Genomic DNA, 15,667 nt, shown 5'->3' with positions numbered 1-15,667 from the left:
TGCAGAAACTGGGGCCGAGGAAAGAGTAAATATTTGGCGTTGATATACAACAGTTTAGTATAAACTGTGTCAGCAAATGAGCGTATGGAAGAATTTTCAAAAACACTGTCAAACTTGATTTGATGATTCAGTTACAATGGACAGGGGAACCTCACTCCCCTTGGTGTCAGTCAAAAGTCCAATCTATATATGCAACAGAACTTCTACACTGACATTCACTCAGCAAACTAAGAAAGCCAGTTGCCTCAGATTAAAACCAGCAAGTTTCTATGACAAGGATGTCCAAGAACCTTCATAGAACTTATTCAGGAAGAACATTTATATTCAGAAAAATATTAATGTTTGGACCGTAGAATTCAGTGTTAGGTTTTACCAAAACAAACCCATTAAAAGTATCAACTCAATGGCCAGAGAAAGCAGAAAAGAATAGGTTGGTCATTGAAATTTACAATCAGAAGTCAGTGACGTATGCCTACCTGAGGTAGAGTATCACTGTCTCCAAAAACATCAGCAAAGTCAGATGGACTTTTCCTCAGAGTCTGGTCAGCAGGCAGCGTGTTGTCATTGTAAGAAGAGACGAACTTAAAGTCACTGGTTCGAGAACCTGTCGTCAAGTAGGTGTCATAGTTGTACGCGCTGCGTAAAGTTGCTGTGCCGTCAACATCTGCGTAATTAGGAGGCAGATAAGCGCTGGGGATGGCAACTGCTCCATCAAACAACAGTCTGGGCTTTCTCCTGCGACAAAACCTCACACCCAGGACGATGATGATGAAGGTGAGAAAGAAGGTGGACACAGACACCAGCGCGATGATCAGATACGACGTCAGCTTGGAATTCTTCTCATCAGAAGAAATGTCCTTCAGTTCCGTCACCTCAGCCAAGTTATCAGAAATAAGTAGATTCATAGAGCAGGTGGCAGACAGAGAGGGCTGTCCGTTATCTTTCACCGACACGATCAGGTTCTGTTTCATGCTGTCAGACTCGGAAATGTCCCGCTGTGTTCGGATCTCTCCGCTGTGGAGACCGATAGTGAAAAGTCCCGGATCGGTGGATCTGACGATGTGATAGGACAGCCAGGCGTTCTGTCCGGAGTCCGCGTCCACCGCGATGACTTTGGACACCAGAGAGCCTCCGTGTGCGGCTTTGGGGACCAGCTCGGTCATGAAGGAGTTGCCCTCCGGGGTGGGGTACAGGATCTGAGGACAGTTGTCATTCACATCCGATATGAACACACTGACGGTCACGTTGCTGCTCAGCGGAGGAGAACCGTTGTCTCTGGCCATCACGTGGACCTTGAAGCTCCTCAGCTGTTCATAGTCAAAGGACCTCACAGCGTGGATCACCCCCGTGTCTCCGTTAACAGACAGATAGGAGGACACCGGGGCACCGTTCACCTCACCGGATAACAGAGAATAAATCACTGTACCGTTTTGTCTCCAGTCGGGGTCTCGAGCGGTAACGGAACATAAAGTGGATCCAGGTTTGTTATTTTCACTGACGTATGCGCTGTAGGACTGTTCCTCAAACACAGGTGGGTTGTCGTTGATGTCTGCTACAGATAAGTGAACAGTCTTAGAGGAGGACAGAGGAGGAGAGCCCTCGTCAGTGGCACTGATTGTAATGTTGTAGTCAGACACCAGTTCACGGTCCAGTTGTCCAGTAGTCACCAGAGAATAATGGCTTTTAATAGAAGGAATTAACTTAAAAGGGACGTTCTGCTGAATGGAGCAGCGGACCTGCGTGTTCTTCTCAGAGTCTCTGTCCTGAACGTTGATGATGCCCACCTCTGTACCAGGTGACACGTTCTCTGGGATCGGATTGGTCAGAGATTTGACAAATACTACAGGTGCATTGTCATTCACATCAGTTATATCAATAATTACTTTTGCCTCTGACGACAGTCCATAACCATCCTTGGCCTCAACAAACACTTCATATTTGGACCCATCCTCATAATCTATTTGACCTATCACAGTAATTTCACCAGTTTTCTGATCTAGTGAAAAAAGATGTCGTGATTTATCAGACAGTTGGCTGAATTCATAAGTAACCTCTCCATTCACACCTTCATCTGCGTCTGTTGCACTCACAGTGATAACTGGGGTTTTCAAAGGAGAGTTTTCCTTCAGTGTGGATGAATATACGGCCTGAGTAAAAACGGGGGCGTTGTCATTAGCATCAAGTACAATAACATGGATGACTACAGTCCCAGACCTCTGAGGAGATCCACCATCCACGGCCGTCAGCACTAATTTCATTTCCTGTCGTTCCTCTCTATCCAACTCCTTGTCTAAAACCAGTTCACCATATCGACTGGTAGAACCTGTCGTCTGAATATTGAACACAAAATTCGGGTTTTGCTGCAATATGTAGCGTTGGACAGAATTCGTCCCTATATCAGCATCGTGCGCCGCATTAATACGATATCTGGCTCCTTTGTCAGCAGACTCACTGATCTCCAGCTTCACTGTGTCTTTAGGGAAAACTGGTGCATTGTCATTTACGTCCTGAACTTGCAGGGACAACCGGTGTAACTCCAGCGGATTCTCCAGTAATACGTCGAATTTCAGAACACAGGAAGGTTTTTCTCCACAGTGTTCCTCTCGATCTATTCGGTCAGCAACGATTAAATCGCCACTCTGAAGGTTCATCCCACAATACTGCTTGTCGCTTCGTTCCTTGTCTACTCGGGGTTTACGAGCAGGAAGCCTCCCCACCTCCAATCCGAGGTCTTTGGCGATATTTCCAATAACAGATCCTCGTTTCAGCTCCTCCTGGACTGAATAGCTCAGGTCTCCGTGAGTCGAGTGGGCCACAACAAAGAAAAACAGGAAGCCATAGGTCTGAATGAATCCCCACAGGTACATCCTTTGACAGTAGTACTCAGACCAAAACAAAAATGTGATTTAAATCGCTGTATACGCTGTATTTCCACAATTTTCTCATTCGTCGCCTTAGTTCGACACTGAAGAATAAAGGGGAGGTCGATTATATCAGTGGGTGGTGTGCAAAGCAAACGGAGTGTGTCTCCTCTGTTGGTCTATAGTGACATCTTGAGTACAAATGAAAAATAACGGGTGACAGCAGATTTCCTCAAAATGATTTGGTCTTTATACCTTAAAACGTGATGATACTACTACTACTACTAATAATAATAATAAAAAATGATGCCATATATTTAATCAAACAAGGCCATTAGAAGCACAATAGTATAATTAAATACACAGACACACACGCAGGTGCACCAAAAATGAATTATATCAAATGTAAAATATAAATAGTTCGCAAAACCTTACTTCAAATTGTACATTAACAAAAGGAAGAACTGGTGATCACAAGATACTGTCACCTAGATGTGTGATAGAGACCGCTCGGCCAGTCCGAGACATTACGAGACCGAGGGACCCGAGACCGAGACAAGACCGAGATCAAAGACTGTCGAGGATGTGACAAGGTCAAGACCACAAAAAAGTGATCTTGAGACCAAGACCGGTCTCGAGAGCTACAAGTCTACTTCAGTCTTCAGTTAATATAAACATTGTATTACCAAATGTTTCCAGTGCATATAGAACTTGATTAGAACTCTGTTTTAATCAAATCACAGTTAGTTTTGTCAAGGTTTTGATGAACACATTTTAATAAATTTCTTTTTTCATGAGTTTTCACAATCAGAAAAATAAGTAAAACTGCAGTCCAGGAATACTGTCAGAGTAGAGGATAACAACTGGATGGAATTAAAAAAAAAATCTTTCACTGTATGTCAAAGAAGTGTAGTGCAATCTAATCTCTAGAAAAATATAGATGTAAGGGGAAAGTGACTTCATTCATAGATATTAAAATATAGAGGATTATCACTGCACATGCTGTAGTACATTTGATGCATTTCCTTGGGTTTCAAACATGTTCATCACTGCAGCACCAGCAATGGTCCTCAGAAAGAACCAGCCTTATTGATTCGCTTCAGCATCATGGACAGTCACAGAGACCAACTTCCAGTTCAAGTAGAAGAGAGAAAAGCTTTGCTGATAGAGGAGAGACAAGGTTCATTGAAAAAGAATACCTCTAAATGCAGCACCAACTTCTCTGCTCAAACTAGAAAATACTGCAGTGTTCTGACCTCCATGAGGTTCTGTAAACAAAAACATAAAAATGCTTGGAAGAGAAAACAACAACAACACTTTTCAACTCCGTATGTGTTAAAACCAGCCACATGGTTATCCAAAAACAAAGAATTACCTTGCCGTTTATCAGTTGTGCAGTACATTTTTTCCATCACAGTAAGTCATAGTTTGTGTAGACCAGAAGTGTATGCTATATTGCCATGTGTTGTTTTAAGCCATGCCCAGATTTACGCTTTGAGGAAGTTCTACCTGTTTGATGTCTGTTTGTATGTGACCGAAGAAAATAAATGATAATAATCTAAAGAGCGTTATTGCCTCCGTCGGCTCATTCTCCGAGCTCCACGGTAGAGAAGCTGCAAAGCTCAACAGGTTATGGGCCCAGGAGGAGCTTGGAGAAGAGTTTGTGGATGTTTTATCGCTGAAAGAAAGTCACGACGGACAGCGTGCTAACGGCTTATAGAAAACATCATGAAACCATGAAGGGCAAGCAGGCTATCTTGGCTCGTGTTCGACAGAGATGAAGCCAATTACGAACTGTGGGAGACTAAAGTACTGGGACATCTGCATTTATAAGATTAAAGGACACAGTTCTGAGAGAACTTAATAGCCAAGAAGAAAGAGCATCTGATGATCAGAACAATGCAGACGCTTAAGCCGAGTTAATTCAACTCCTGGATGATAAAAGCCTCTCATTAATTATGAGGGATGTGCCGGACAATGGAAGAAAAGCACTGCAAATATTATGTGAATACTGTGCCGGGAAGGGGAAGCCCTGCATTATTAACCTATACACCATGCTGACATCACTACTGTGGAATAAAAGGTCATCAGGCAAAAACATGTTGGTCAAAGACGTGGTGCAGTCATTGTAAGAATGACAACCACATTGTTGTCACTTGCAGACGTAAAAATAAACAAGATGGAGCAAGGAAAGTCGCAGATGAAAGCAGCAATAGACCTCAATCAGAAGTAGCAGATTACGTCTTCAGGATCTAGGATCCACTGACTGACTGATTCAACAGACACCCAGCATGCAACATCAAGGAACTGGAACTGGACGACAATGCAGAATAACTCTGAGATGCCTAGTTCATACTGTCTTACCCTCAGGGCATCTTTTCAGTCGTCGGCCACAGCTTCTGGAGCAACGGTCACTTTCAAACAAGGACCGGACAAGCAGCCCAGCCTCAAGTCAGTTCTCACCGAAATGCGCAACAAGGAGGAAAAAAAACACACTCGATCATCTCTACATGAACATGACATGACAGGACATAAGCATGTTTACAAAGCGTACCCCCTCCCCACACCTCGGGCCATCTCCCCCTGTTCCTCTTCCCAGCCTACACCCCCCTGCGGAGGCAAACAGCACCAGCCCATCAGACCATCAAAGCCTGGCCCAAAAATCTGGACCTGTATTAATATTATTACTTATTACTATTATTATTTTTTATAATATTTGCTCTGGACCTGTTGCAGGACTGCTTTTCCTGCACAGACTGGAGCGTTTTTGAGGACCAGGACCGAGACACTTTCACAGAATCTGTCCTCTTCCACATCAAGTGCTGTGCAGAGGGGGTCACGGAGGGAAAGTGCATCTGGGTCTTTCCAAACAGGAAACCCTGGATGACAAGTAAGGTCCAGAACCTGATCAGAGCCCGAAACTCTGCCTTTAGGTCAGGGGACAGTGCACTTTATAACACTGCTAAAGCTGACCTGAGGAGGGTCATTAAGCAGGACAAGAACCTTTACAAGAGGAAGGTGGATGGATTCTTTCAGGACAATAACCCAGGACAGATGTAGAAGGGCATCTAGGCCCTAGCCAACTACAGAGGCCAAGCCCCTCCCCACTCTTCCTCCAGCAACAACAGCGACCTGGCAGAGGAGCTAAATAACTTCTTTGTTTGAGACCACTGCCAAATGCACACCCCCACAACCACCCACCCTCCCTGATTCCAGCACCCCACCTCTTTTCCTCCAGGAGCATGAGGTGGAGAAGAACCGTAGAGTGGTGAAACCCAGTAAAGCTGCAGGACCAGATGGCATCCCAAGAGCGGTGATAAAAGCATGTGCAGTCCAACTGGCAGCCATCCTCACAAAACGTTTCAATCTCTCCCTGACACATGTCACCGTTCCCACCTGCCTAAAGGCCTTGACCATCACCCTAATTCCCAAGAAACCCACCATACACAGCCCCAACAATTACAGACCCATTGCACTGACGTCTGTCATCATGAAGAGTCTGGAGCGTTTATTAGTGTCACAACACATCAGAGACTGCCTCCCCCCTTCTTTCGATCCTCACCAGTTTGTCTACAAGGCAAACCAGTCCACAGAAGACGCCATTGCCTTCACACTTCACTCCACTCTGAACCATCTGGAGAACAAGAGGTGCTATGTGAGGATGCTCCTCTTGGACTTCAGCTCTGCGTTCAACACTATCATCCCGGACATCTGACCCCAAAAACTGCTGCAACTCAACATACCCCTGCCCACCTGGAACTGGATTAAACACTTCCTGTCAAACCATCCACAATCTGTGAAACTTGGCCCCTCCCACTCCTCTGGACTCACACTAACCACGGGTGCATCACAGGGCTGCGTGCTGAGCCCCCTACTGTACGCCCTGTCCATGACTTTTGTCCAACCCACCTCACCAACAACATTACTAAATATGCGGACAGTACCATTGTAGTGGGACATATCCACAACGGGGACTAGACAGCATATAGGGACAAGGTGCAGAGGCTGTCAACCTGGAATGCACAGAACAATCTAAGCCTGAATGTCCAAAAAAACAAAGAACTGATCCTGGACAGACAGTTTCACACCCCTCTCCTGATAAATGGTATACAGGTTGAAGCTGTCTCCACCTTTAAGTTTCAGGGCATGCACATCTCTGCAGACCACTCCTGGACCCCCAATATCAAGGCCCTGGTGAAGAAGGCTCAGCAGCGGCTTCACTTCCTGTGTGTCCTCAGAAAGAATATACTCGACCAAAAGCTGGTGCTGGCCTTCTATCACGCGTCGGTGGAGAGTGTGCTCACATATTGTCTTTGTGTGTGGTATGCAGGCTCCACAGCAGAGGGCAAGAAGGCGGTGCAGAGGGTAATAAAAACTGCCCAGAACATCATTGGCTGCCCTCTAACCAACCTGGAACACCTGTCCACATCCTGCTGTTACAGGAGAATAAAGGCCATCACTGAAGACCCCACACACCCAGAATACACACAGCTCGACCAGTTGCCTTCAGGAAGACGCTACAGGTCAAGTCTCACACCAGCAGACTGACAGCTGCTTCCCCTGGACAATCCGTACAGCACCCACGGACTCATACACACACACACACGGTCCGATTAACTCAACATAAACTCGCCATTAAATGCACACCGCACTTGTTAAACTTAACCTTTAACCTTTTTAAACCTTTTAAATCATTTAACGTCAGTGTTTTAAACTGCCATTGTTACTGTTATTTATATATTATTTATTTATTTTATTCTTTTATATGTGGTGCAGAGTGGCCCCACATGCAATTTCATTGTAACCCGTGTGCAATAAAGTCTATTCCTATTCCTAGTTTTGTTTGGTGTGTACTTGTAAGAAAGACAAACGTGTTGCAGAAAAAAAAGGCAGAGGAAAGAGTAAATATTTGGCCTTGATATACAACAAAGAAGTATAAACTGTGTCAGTATACCAGCCTGTAAAAGAATTTTTAAAAACACTGTCAAAGTTGATTTGATGCTTTGGTGACAATGGACAGGGAAACCTCACACCCCTTGGTGTCAGTCAACAGCCCAATTGATAAATGCAGCAGAACTTCTGCACTGACATTCACTCAGCAAACTAAGAAAGCCAGTTGCCTCATATTAAAACCGGCAAGTTTCTATTCCAAGTATGACTGAGAACGTTCACAGAAATTATTCAGGAAGAAGTCTCATTATTCTGCACAGGAAACAAAGATGAAGGCTGTGATATATTGTGATAATGTGTGAAAGTAGATTGTCTACAAAATGTGTGAATCAGTGAGTACATTTGAGCACTAATATTTGGTCCGTAGGACTCAGTATAAAATTCTGCCAAAACGAACCCATGTATCAACTCAACGGCAAGAGAAAGCTCAAAAAAATAGGTTTGTCATTGAAATTAAACCAGATGTCAGTGACGTATGCCTACCTCAGGTAGAGTATCATTGTCTCCAAACACGTCAGCAAAGTCAGATGGACTTTTCCTCAGAGTCTGGTCAGCAGGCAGCGTGTTGTCATTGTAAGAAGAGACGAACTTAAAGTCACTGGTTCGGGAACCTGTCGTCAAGTAGGTGTCATAGTTGTACGCGCTGCGTAAAGTTCCTGTGCCGTCGACATCTGCGTAATTAGGAGGCAGATAAGCGCTGGGGATGGCAACTGCTCCATCAAACAACAGTCTGGGCTTTCTCCTGCGACAAAACCTCACACCCAGGACGATGATGATGAAGGTGAGAAAAAAGGTGGACACAGACACCAGCGCGATGATCAGATACGACGTCAGCTTGGAATTCTTCTCCTCAGAAGAAATGTCCTTCAGTTCCGTCACCTCAGCCAAGTTATCAGAAATAAGTAGATTCATGGAGCAGGTGGCAGACAGAGAGGGCTGTCCGTTATCTTTCACCGACACGATCAGGTTCTGTTTCATGCTGTCAGACTGGGAAATGTCCCGCTGTGTTCGGATCTCTCCGCTATGGAGACCGATAGTGAAAAGTCCAGGATCGGTGGATCTGACGATGTGATAGGACAGCCAGGCGTTCTGTCCGGAGTCCGCGTCCACCGCGATGACTTTGGACACCAGAGAGCCTCCGTGTGCGGCTTTGGGGACCAGCTCGGTCATGAAGGAGTTGCCCTCCGGGGTGGGGTACAGGATCTGAGGACAGTTGTCATTCACATCGGATATGAACACACTGACGGTCACGTTGCTGCTCAGCGGAGGAGAACCGTTGTCTCTGGCCATCACGTGGACCTTGAAGCTCCTCAGCTGTTCATAGTCAAAGGACCTCACAGCGTGGATCACCCCCGTGTCTCCGTTAACAGACAGATAGGAGGACACCGGGGCACCGTTCACCTCACCGGCTAACAGAGAATAAATCACTGTACCGTTTTGTCTCCAGTCGGGGTCTCGAGCGGTAACGGAACATAAAGTGGATCCAGGTTTGTTATTTTCACTGACGTATGCGCTGTAGGACTGTTCCTCAAACACAGGTGGGTTGTCGTTGATGTCTGCCACAGATAAGTGAACAGTCTTAGAGGAGGACAGAGGAGGAGAGCCCTCGTCAGTGGCACTGATTGTAATGTTGTAGTCAGACACCAGTTCACGGTCCAGTTGTCCAGTAGTCACCAGAGAATAATAGTTTTTGATAGAAGGAACTAACGTAAAAGGCGCGTTTTGTTTAATCGAGCAGCGGACCTGTTGACTGTTATCAGAATCTGCATCCTGAACGTTGATGATGCCCACCTCTGTACCAGGTGACACGTTCTCTGGGATCGGATTGGTCAGAGATTTGACAAATACTACAGGTGCATTGTCATTCACATCCGTTATATCAATAATTACTTTTGCCTCTGAAGAAAGTCCATAACCATCTCTGGCCTCAACAAACACTTCATATTTTGACCCATCCTCATAATCTATTTGACCTATCACAGTAATTTCACCCGTTTTCTGATCTAGTGAAAAAAGATGTCGTGATTTATCAGACAGTTGGCTGAATTCATAAGTAACCTCTCCATTCACACCTTCATCTGCGTCTGTTGCACTTACAGTGATAACTGGGGTTTTCAAAGGAGAGTTTTCCTTCAGTGTGGATGAATATACGGCCTGAGTAAAAACGGGGGCGTTGTCATTAGCATCCAGTACAATAACATGGATGACTACAGTCCCAGACCTCTGAGGAGATCCACCATCCACGGCCGTCAGCACTAATTTCATTTCCTGTCGTTCCTCTCTATCCAACTCCTTGTCTAAAACCAGTTCACCATATCGACTCTTAGAACCTGTCGTCTGAATGTTGAACACGAAATTCGGGTTTTGCTGCAATATGTAGCGTTGGACAGAATTCGTCCCTATATCAGCATCATGCGCCGCATTAATACGATATCTGGCTCCTTTGTCAGCAGACTCACGGATCTCCAGCTTCACAGTGTCTTTAGGGAAAACTGGTGCATTGTCATTTACGTCTTGTACTTGCAGGGACAACCGGTGTAACTCCAGCGGATTCTCCAGTAATACGTCGAATTTCAGAACACAGGAAGGTTTTTCTCCACAGTGTTCCTCTCGATCTATTCGGTCAGCAACGATTAAATCTCCGCTCTGAAGATTCATCCCGCAATAATGTTTGCTCTTTCCTTGAATATCAACTCGGGCTTTACGAGCAGAAAGCCTCCCCACCTCCAATCCGAGGTCTTTGGCAATATTTCCAATAACAGATCCTCGTTTCAGCTCCTCCTGGACTGAATAGCTCAGGTCTCCGTGAGTCGAGTGGGCCACAACAAAGAAAAACAGAAAGCCATAGGTCTGAATGAATCCCCACAGGTACATCCTTTGGCAGTAGTACTCAAACTAAAACAATGTGATTGAAACCGCTGTACACGCTGTATTTCCACAATTTTCTCAATCGTCGCCTGAGTTCGACACTGAAGAATAAAGGGAAGGTCGATTATATTAGTGGGTGGTGTGCAAAGCAAACGGAGTGTGTCTCCTCTGTTGGTCTATAGTGACATCTTGAGTCCAAATGACAAATAACGGGTGTCAGCAGATTACTCCAAAACAAACTAGTCATCATAACTCAAAACGAGTTAAACCAATTTTAAGGTGGTATTTTAAGTGTTAGGAAAAGATCTGTTATTATAATTGCCGTATCCAAATTAATATACTGTATGTTAAGTCTCAAATAGCTTAAAGAACAAAACAGCCCTAATTCTTCATATTATTTAAAAATTGTATGTTCAAACGTTTCCATTGTAAATATTACTGATAGATTTTAATCAAATCCCAACATCCCAGTTTTGTTAAGGTTCTGATGAACATGTTATCATTTAATTGTCTTTCGTCGTAATATTTAACAAATAGAATATATGACTATATGGGTGTATATTATATATACAGTATACATATGCACTCACACACCCATATTACACTTACACACCTTCCTACCTACATACTTACATACATGCATTCCAACTTGCAGTCTCGTATTTCTCTTGGAGCAGAGGATGAAAACAGATTGAATTTCCAAACACTTTTCACTTCATGTCAAACAAATGGAGAACCAACTACACTACAGCACCGGCAATGGTCCTCAGAAAGAAACAGCCTTATTGAGTCGCTTCAGCATCATGGACAGTCAGAGAGACCAACTTCCAGATCAGACAGACAAGAGAAAAGCTATGCTGATAGAGGAGAGACAAGGTTCATTGAAAAAGAATTCCTCTAAATGCAACACCAACAGCTCTGCTCAAATTAGAAAATACTGCAGTTTTCTGACCTCTATGCGATACTGTCAACAACAACAACAACAACAAAAAAACAACGTTGCAACTACGTATTGTGGAGTGTCACTAAGGGAGCGCTCGAGGGAGTGCCTCCCTCACCAGAGCCACTGGGGAGCTGGGAAGAGGGTTCAGAACCAGAGACAGCGCTGGCCTCTGGGCCTGGTCGTGGAGGGGAGGTACATGCCTGCCTTCCTGTTTGAGATGATCACACGGGCGTGGTGACTAGCAGCCGGGGCGCATTACCTCTGATCAAGCGGAAGGTGAAATACTGGTGAGCTAAGAGGACAAAAAAGGCTTCGGGAAAACCAATTTCGGCACCAAGGACAGAGACCCGAGCAATCAGAATTTAAGTAAACTGTGCTGCAGGAGAACTAATACGGTTTCCAAATATGTTTGTATGTTTAACTCCAGCAAACAATTTGCAGGTTAAACTTAATTCTGTCATATTAATGGATCATGGAAGAACACCCACTTTAAGGCTACTTTGGTTAAACATGATCCAACATTACACTACATGAAAAAAGGATGAAAACACAGATTTGTTTTTTTTGTTTGCTTTTTTGTTTTTTTTTTTAATATGAAGCACAACATATGATAAAATGACGGTAGAAAACATTATGCATATAATATGATGTGATGCCACCTTATACAAAGAAAACCTGGAAAAGCAAAATCAAAGGACAGTTAGTGGCAAGTAATGTGACTGTCCAGTTGCACAAACTAAGTGCAATGAATTAATCAGTAATAGAAAGATAAAGAAAGAATTTTAAATGCCAATAATAAGTACAACAGCAAATGCAGAGGGTCAAATAGTGCATTGGAAATACAAATATTCTTCCATAACACAGGCAGGGTAAAGAGGACATATTTGGTGTTGATATATGGAAGAAGACAACAGTGAAGTTTAAATTGTGTCAGTACACCAGCCTGAGAAAGTTTTCTAAAACACTGTCAACGTTGATTTGATGATTCAATGACAATGGGCCAGGGGAATGTCAGACCCCTGGGTGTCATATTTTTGTGCAGAAGAACTCCCACGAGTCAGTGTCGACCTGAAGAAACTTCTAGACACGAGGGACAACATGTCCTCAGCAAACTAGAAAATCTAGTTGCCTCAGATTAAAACCAAGTAGTTGATATTTTCAAGGATGACTGAGAAGCTTCAGAAGAAATCTCATTATTCTACGCAGGAAACAAAGATGAAGGTTGTGATATAGTCATGATAATTTGTGAAAGAAGAGTGTCTACAAAATGTGTGAATCACTGAGTAAATTAGAGCACGAATGTTTGGTCCATGGGACTCAGGATGAAATTCTACCAAAACAGACCTATTAAAAGTATCAAATCAACCGCCAGAGAAGCCAAAAATAATAGGTTGGTGTTCGAAGTTAAACAAGAAGTCAGTGACGTATGCCTACCTCAGGAAGAGTATCACTGTCTCCAAACACATCAGCAAAGTCAGACGGGCTTTTCCTCAGAGTCTGGTCAGCAGGCAGCGTGTTGTCATTGTAAGAAGAGACGAACTTAAAGTCACTGGTTCGAGAACCTGTCGTCAAGTAGGTGTCATAGTTGTACGCGCTGCGTAAAGTTCCTGTGCCGTCAACATCTGCGTAATTAGGAGGCAGATAAGCGCTGGGATGGCAACTGCTCCATCAAACAACAGTCTGGGCTTTCTCCTGCGACAAAACCTCACACCCAGGACGATGATGATGAAGGTGAGAAAGAAGGTGGACACAGACACCAGCGCGATGATCAGATACGACGTCAGCTTGGAATTCTTCTCCTCGGAAGAAATGTCCTTCAGTTCCGTCACCTCAGCCAAGTTATCAGAAATAAGTAGATTCATGGAGCAGGTGGCAGACAGAGGGGGCTGTCCGTTATCTTTCACCGACACGATCAGGTTCTGTTTCATGCTGTCAGACTCGGAAATGTCCCGCTGTGTTCGGATCTCTCCGCTGTGGAGACCGATAGTGAAAAGTCCAGGATCGGTGGATCTGACGATGTGATAGGACAGCCAGGCGTTCTGTCCGGAGTCCGCGTCCACCGCGATGACTTTGGACACCAGAGAGCCTCCGTGTGCGGCTTTGGGGACCAACTCGGTCATGAAGGAGTTGCCCTCCGGGGTGGGGTACAGGATCTGAGGACAGTTGTCATTCACATCCGATATGAACACACTGACGGTCACGTTGCTGCTCAGAGGAGGAGAACCGTTGTCTCTGGCCATCACGTGGACCTTGAAGCTCCTCAGCTGTTCATAGTCAAAGGACCTCACAGAGTGGATCACCCCCGTGTCTCCGTTAACAGACAGATATGAGGACACCGGGGCACCGTTCACCTCACCGGCTAACAGAGAATAAATCACTGTACCGTTCTGTCTCCAGTCGGGGTCTCGAGCGGTAACGGAACATAAAGTGGATCCAGGTTTGTTATTTTCACTGACGTATGCGCTGTAGGACTGTTCCTCAAACACAGGTGGGTTGTCGTTGATGTCTGCTACAGATAAGTGAACAGTCTTAGAGGAGGACAGAGGAGGAGAGCCCTCGTCAGTGGCACTGATTGTAATGTTGTAGTCAGACACCAGTTCACGGTCCAGTTGTCCAGTAGTCACCAGAGAATAATAGTTTTTAATAGAAGGAACTAACTTGAAAGGGACGTTTTTGTTTAATCGAGCAGCGGACCTGTTGACTGTTATCAGAATCTGCATCCTGAACGTTGATGATGCCCACCTCTGTACCAGGTGACACGTTCTCTGGGATCGGATTGGTCAGAGATTTGACAAATACTACAGGTGCATTGTCATTCACATCCATTATATCAATAATTACTTTTGCCTCTGAAGACAGTCCATAACCATCTCTGGCCTCAACAAACACTTCATATTTGGACCCATCCTCGTAATCTATTTGACCTATCACAGTAATTTCACCCGTTTTCTGATCTAGAGAAAAACGATCTCGTGATTTATCAGACAATCGGCTGAATTCATAAGTAACCTCTCCATTCACACCTTCATCTGCGTCTGTTGCACTCACAGTGATAACTGGGGTTTTCAAAGGAGAGTTTTCCTTCAGTGTGGATGAATACACGGCCTGGGTAAAAACGGGGGCGTTGTCATTAGCATCAAGTACAATAACATGGATGACTACAGTACCAGACCTCTGAGGAGATCCACCATCCACAGCCGTCAGCAGTAATTTCATTTCCTGTCGTTCCTCTCTATCCAGCTCCTTGTCTAAAACCAATTCACCATATTTACTACCTGAACCCGTCGTCTGAATATTGAACACGAAATTCGGGTTTTGCTGCAATATGTAGCGTTGAACAGAATTCGTCCCTATATCAGCATCGTGCGCCGCATTAATACGATATCTGGCTCCTTTGTCAGCAGACTCACGGATCTCCAGCTTCACTGTGTCTTTAGGGAAAACTGGTGCATTGTCATTTACGTCCTGAACTTGCAGGGACAACCTGTGTAACTCCAGCGGATTCTCCAGTAATACGTCGAATTTCAGAACACAGGAAGGTTTTTCTCCACAGTGTTCCTCTCGATCTATTCGGTCAGCAACGATTAAATCTCCGCTCTGAAGGTTCATCCCGCAATAATGTTTGCTCTTTCCTTGAATATCAACTCGGGCTTTACGAGCAGAAAGCCTCCCCACCTCCAATCCGAGGTCTTTGGCGATATTTCCAATAACAGATCCTCGTTTCAGCTCCTCCTGGACTGAATAGTTCAGGTCTCCGTGAGTCGAGTGGGCCACAACAAAGAGAAACAGAAAGCCATAGGTCTGAATGAATCCCCGCAGGTACATCCTTTAGCAGTAGTACTCAAATTAAAACAATGTGACTGAAACCGCTGTATACGCTGTATTTCCACAATTTTCTCAATCGTCGCCTGAGTTCGACACTGAAGAATAAAGGGACGGTCGATTATATTAGTGGGTGGTGTGCAAAGCAAACGGAGTGTGTCTCCTCTGTTGGTCTATAGTGACATCTTGAGTACAAATGAAAAATAACGGGTGTCAGCAGATA

At 44.6% G+C, this 15,667-nt stretch overlaps 1 protein-coding gene across 1 annotated transcript; it reads right to left on the bottom strand.

Moving 5' to 3' along the window:
* Positions 1-458: 458 nt before the first annotated feature.
* On the bottom strand, positions 459-15,447 carry LOC144741114 (uncharacterized). The gene is given in 6 exon segments (XM_078623749.1): positions 459-2,843; positions 8,295-9,658; positions 9,884-9,965; positions 13,057-13,271; positions 13,274-14,294; positions 14,296-15,447. Coding segments are annotated over 6 exon segments (6,219 nt in total).
* Between the last annotated feature and the right edge of the window lie 220 nt (positions 15,448-15,667).

Source organism: Lampetra planeri, unplaced genomic scaffold, assembly GCF_965212315.1.
Source record: "Lampetra planeri unplaced genomic scaffold, kcLamPlan1.2.h2 scaffold_424, whole genome shotgun sequence".
Classification (NCBI taxonomy): Eukaryota; Metazoa; Chordata; class Hyperoartia; order Petromyzontiformes; family Petromyzontidae; genus Lampetra; species Lampetra planeri.
Note: the sequence above shows the minus strand (reverse complement) of the source record. Positions and strands in the feature narration are given on the sequence as shown.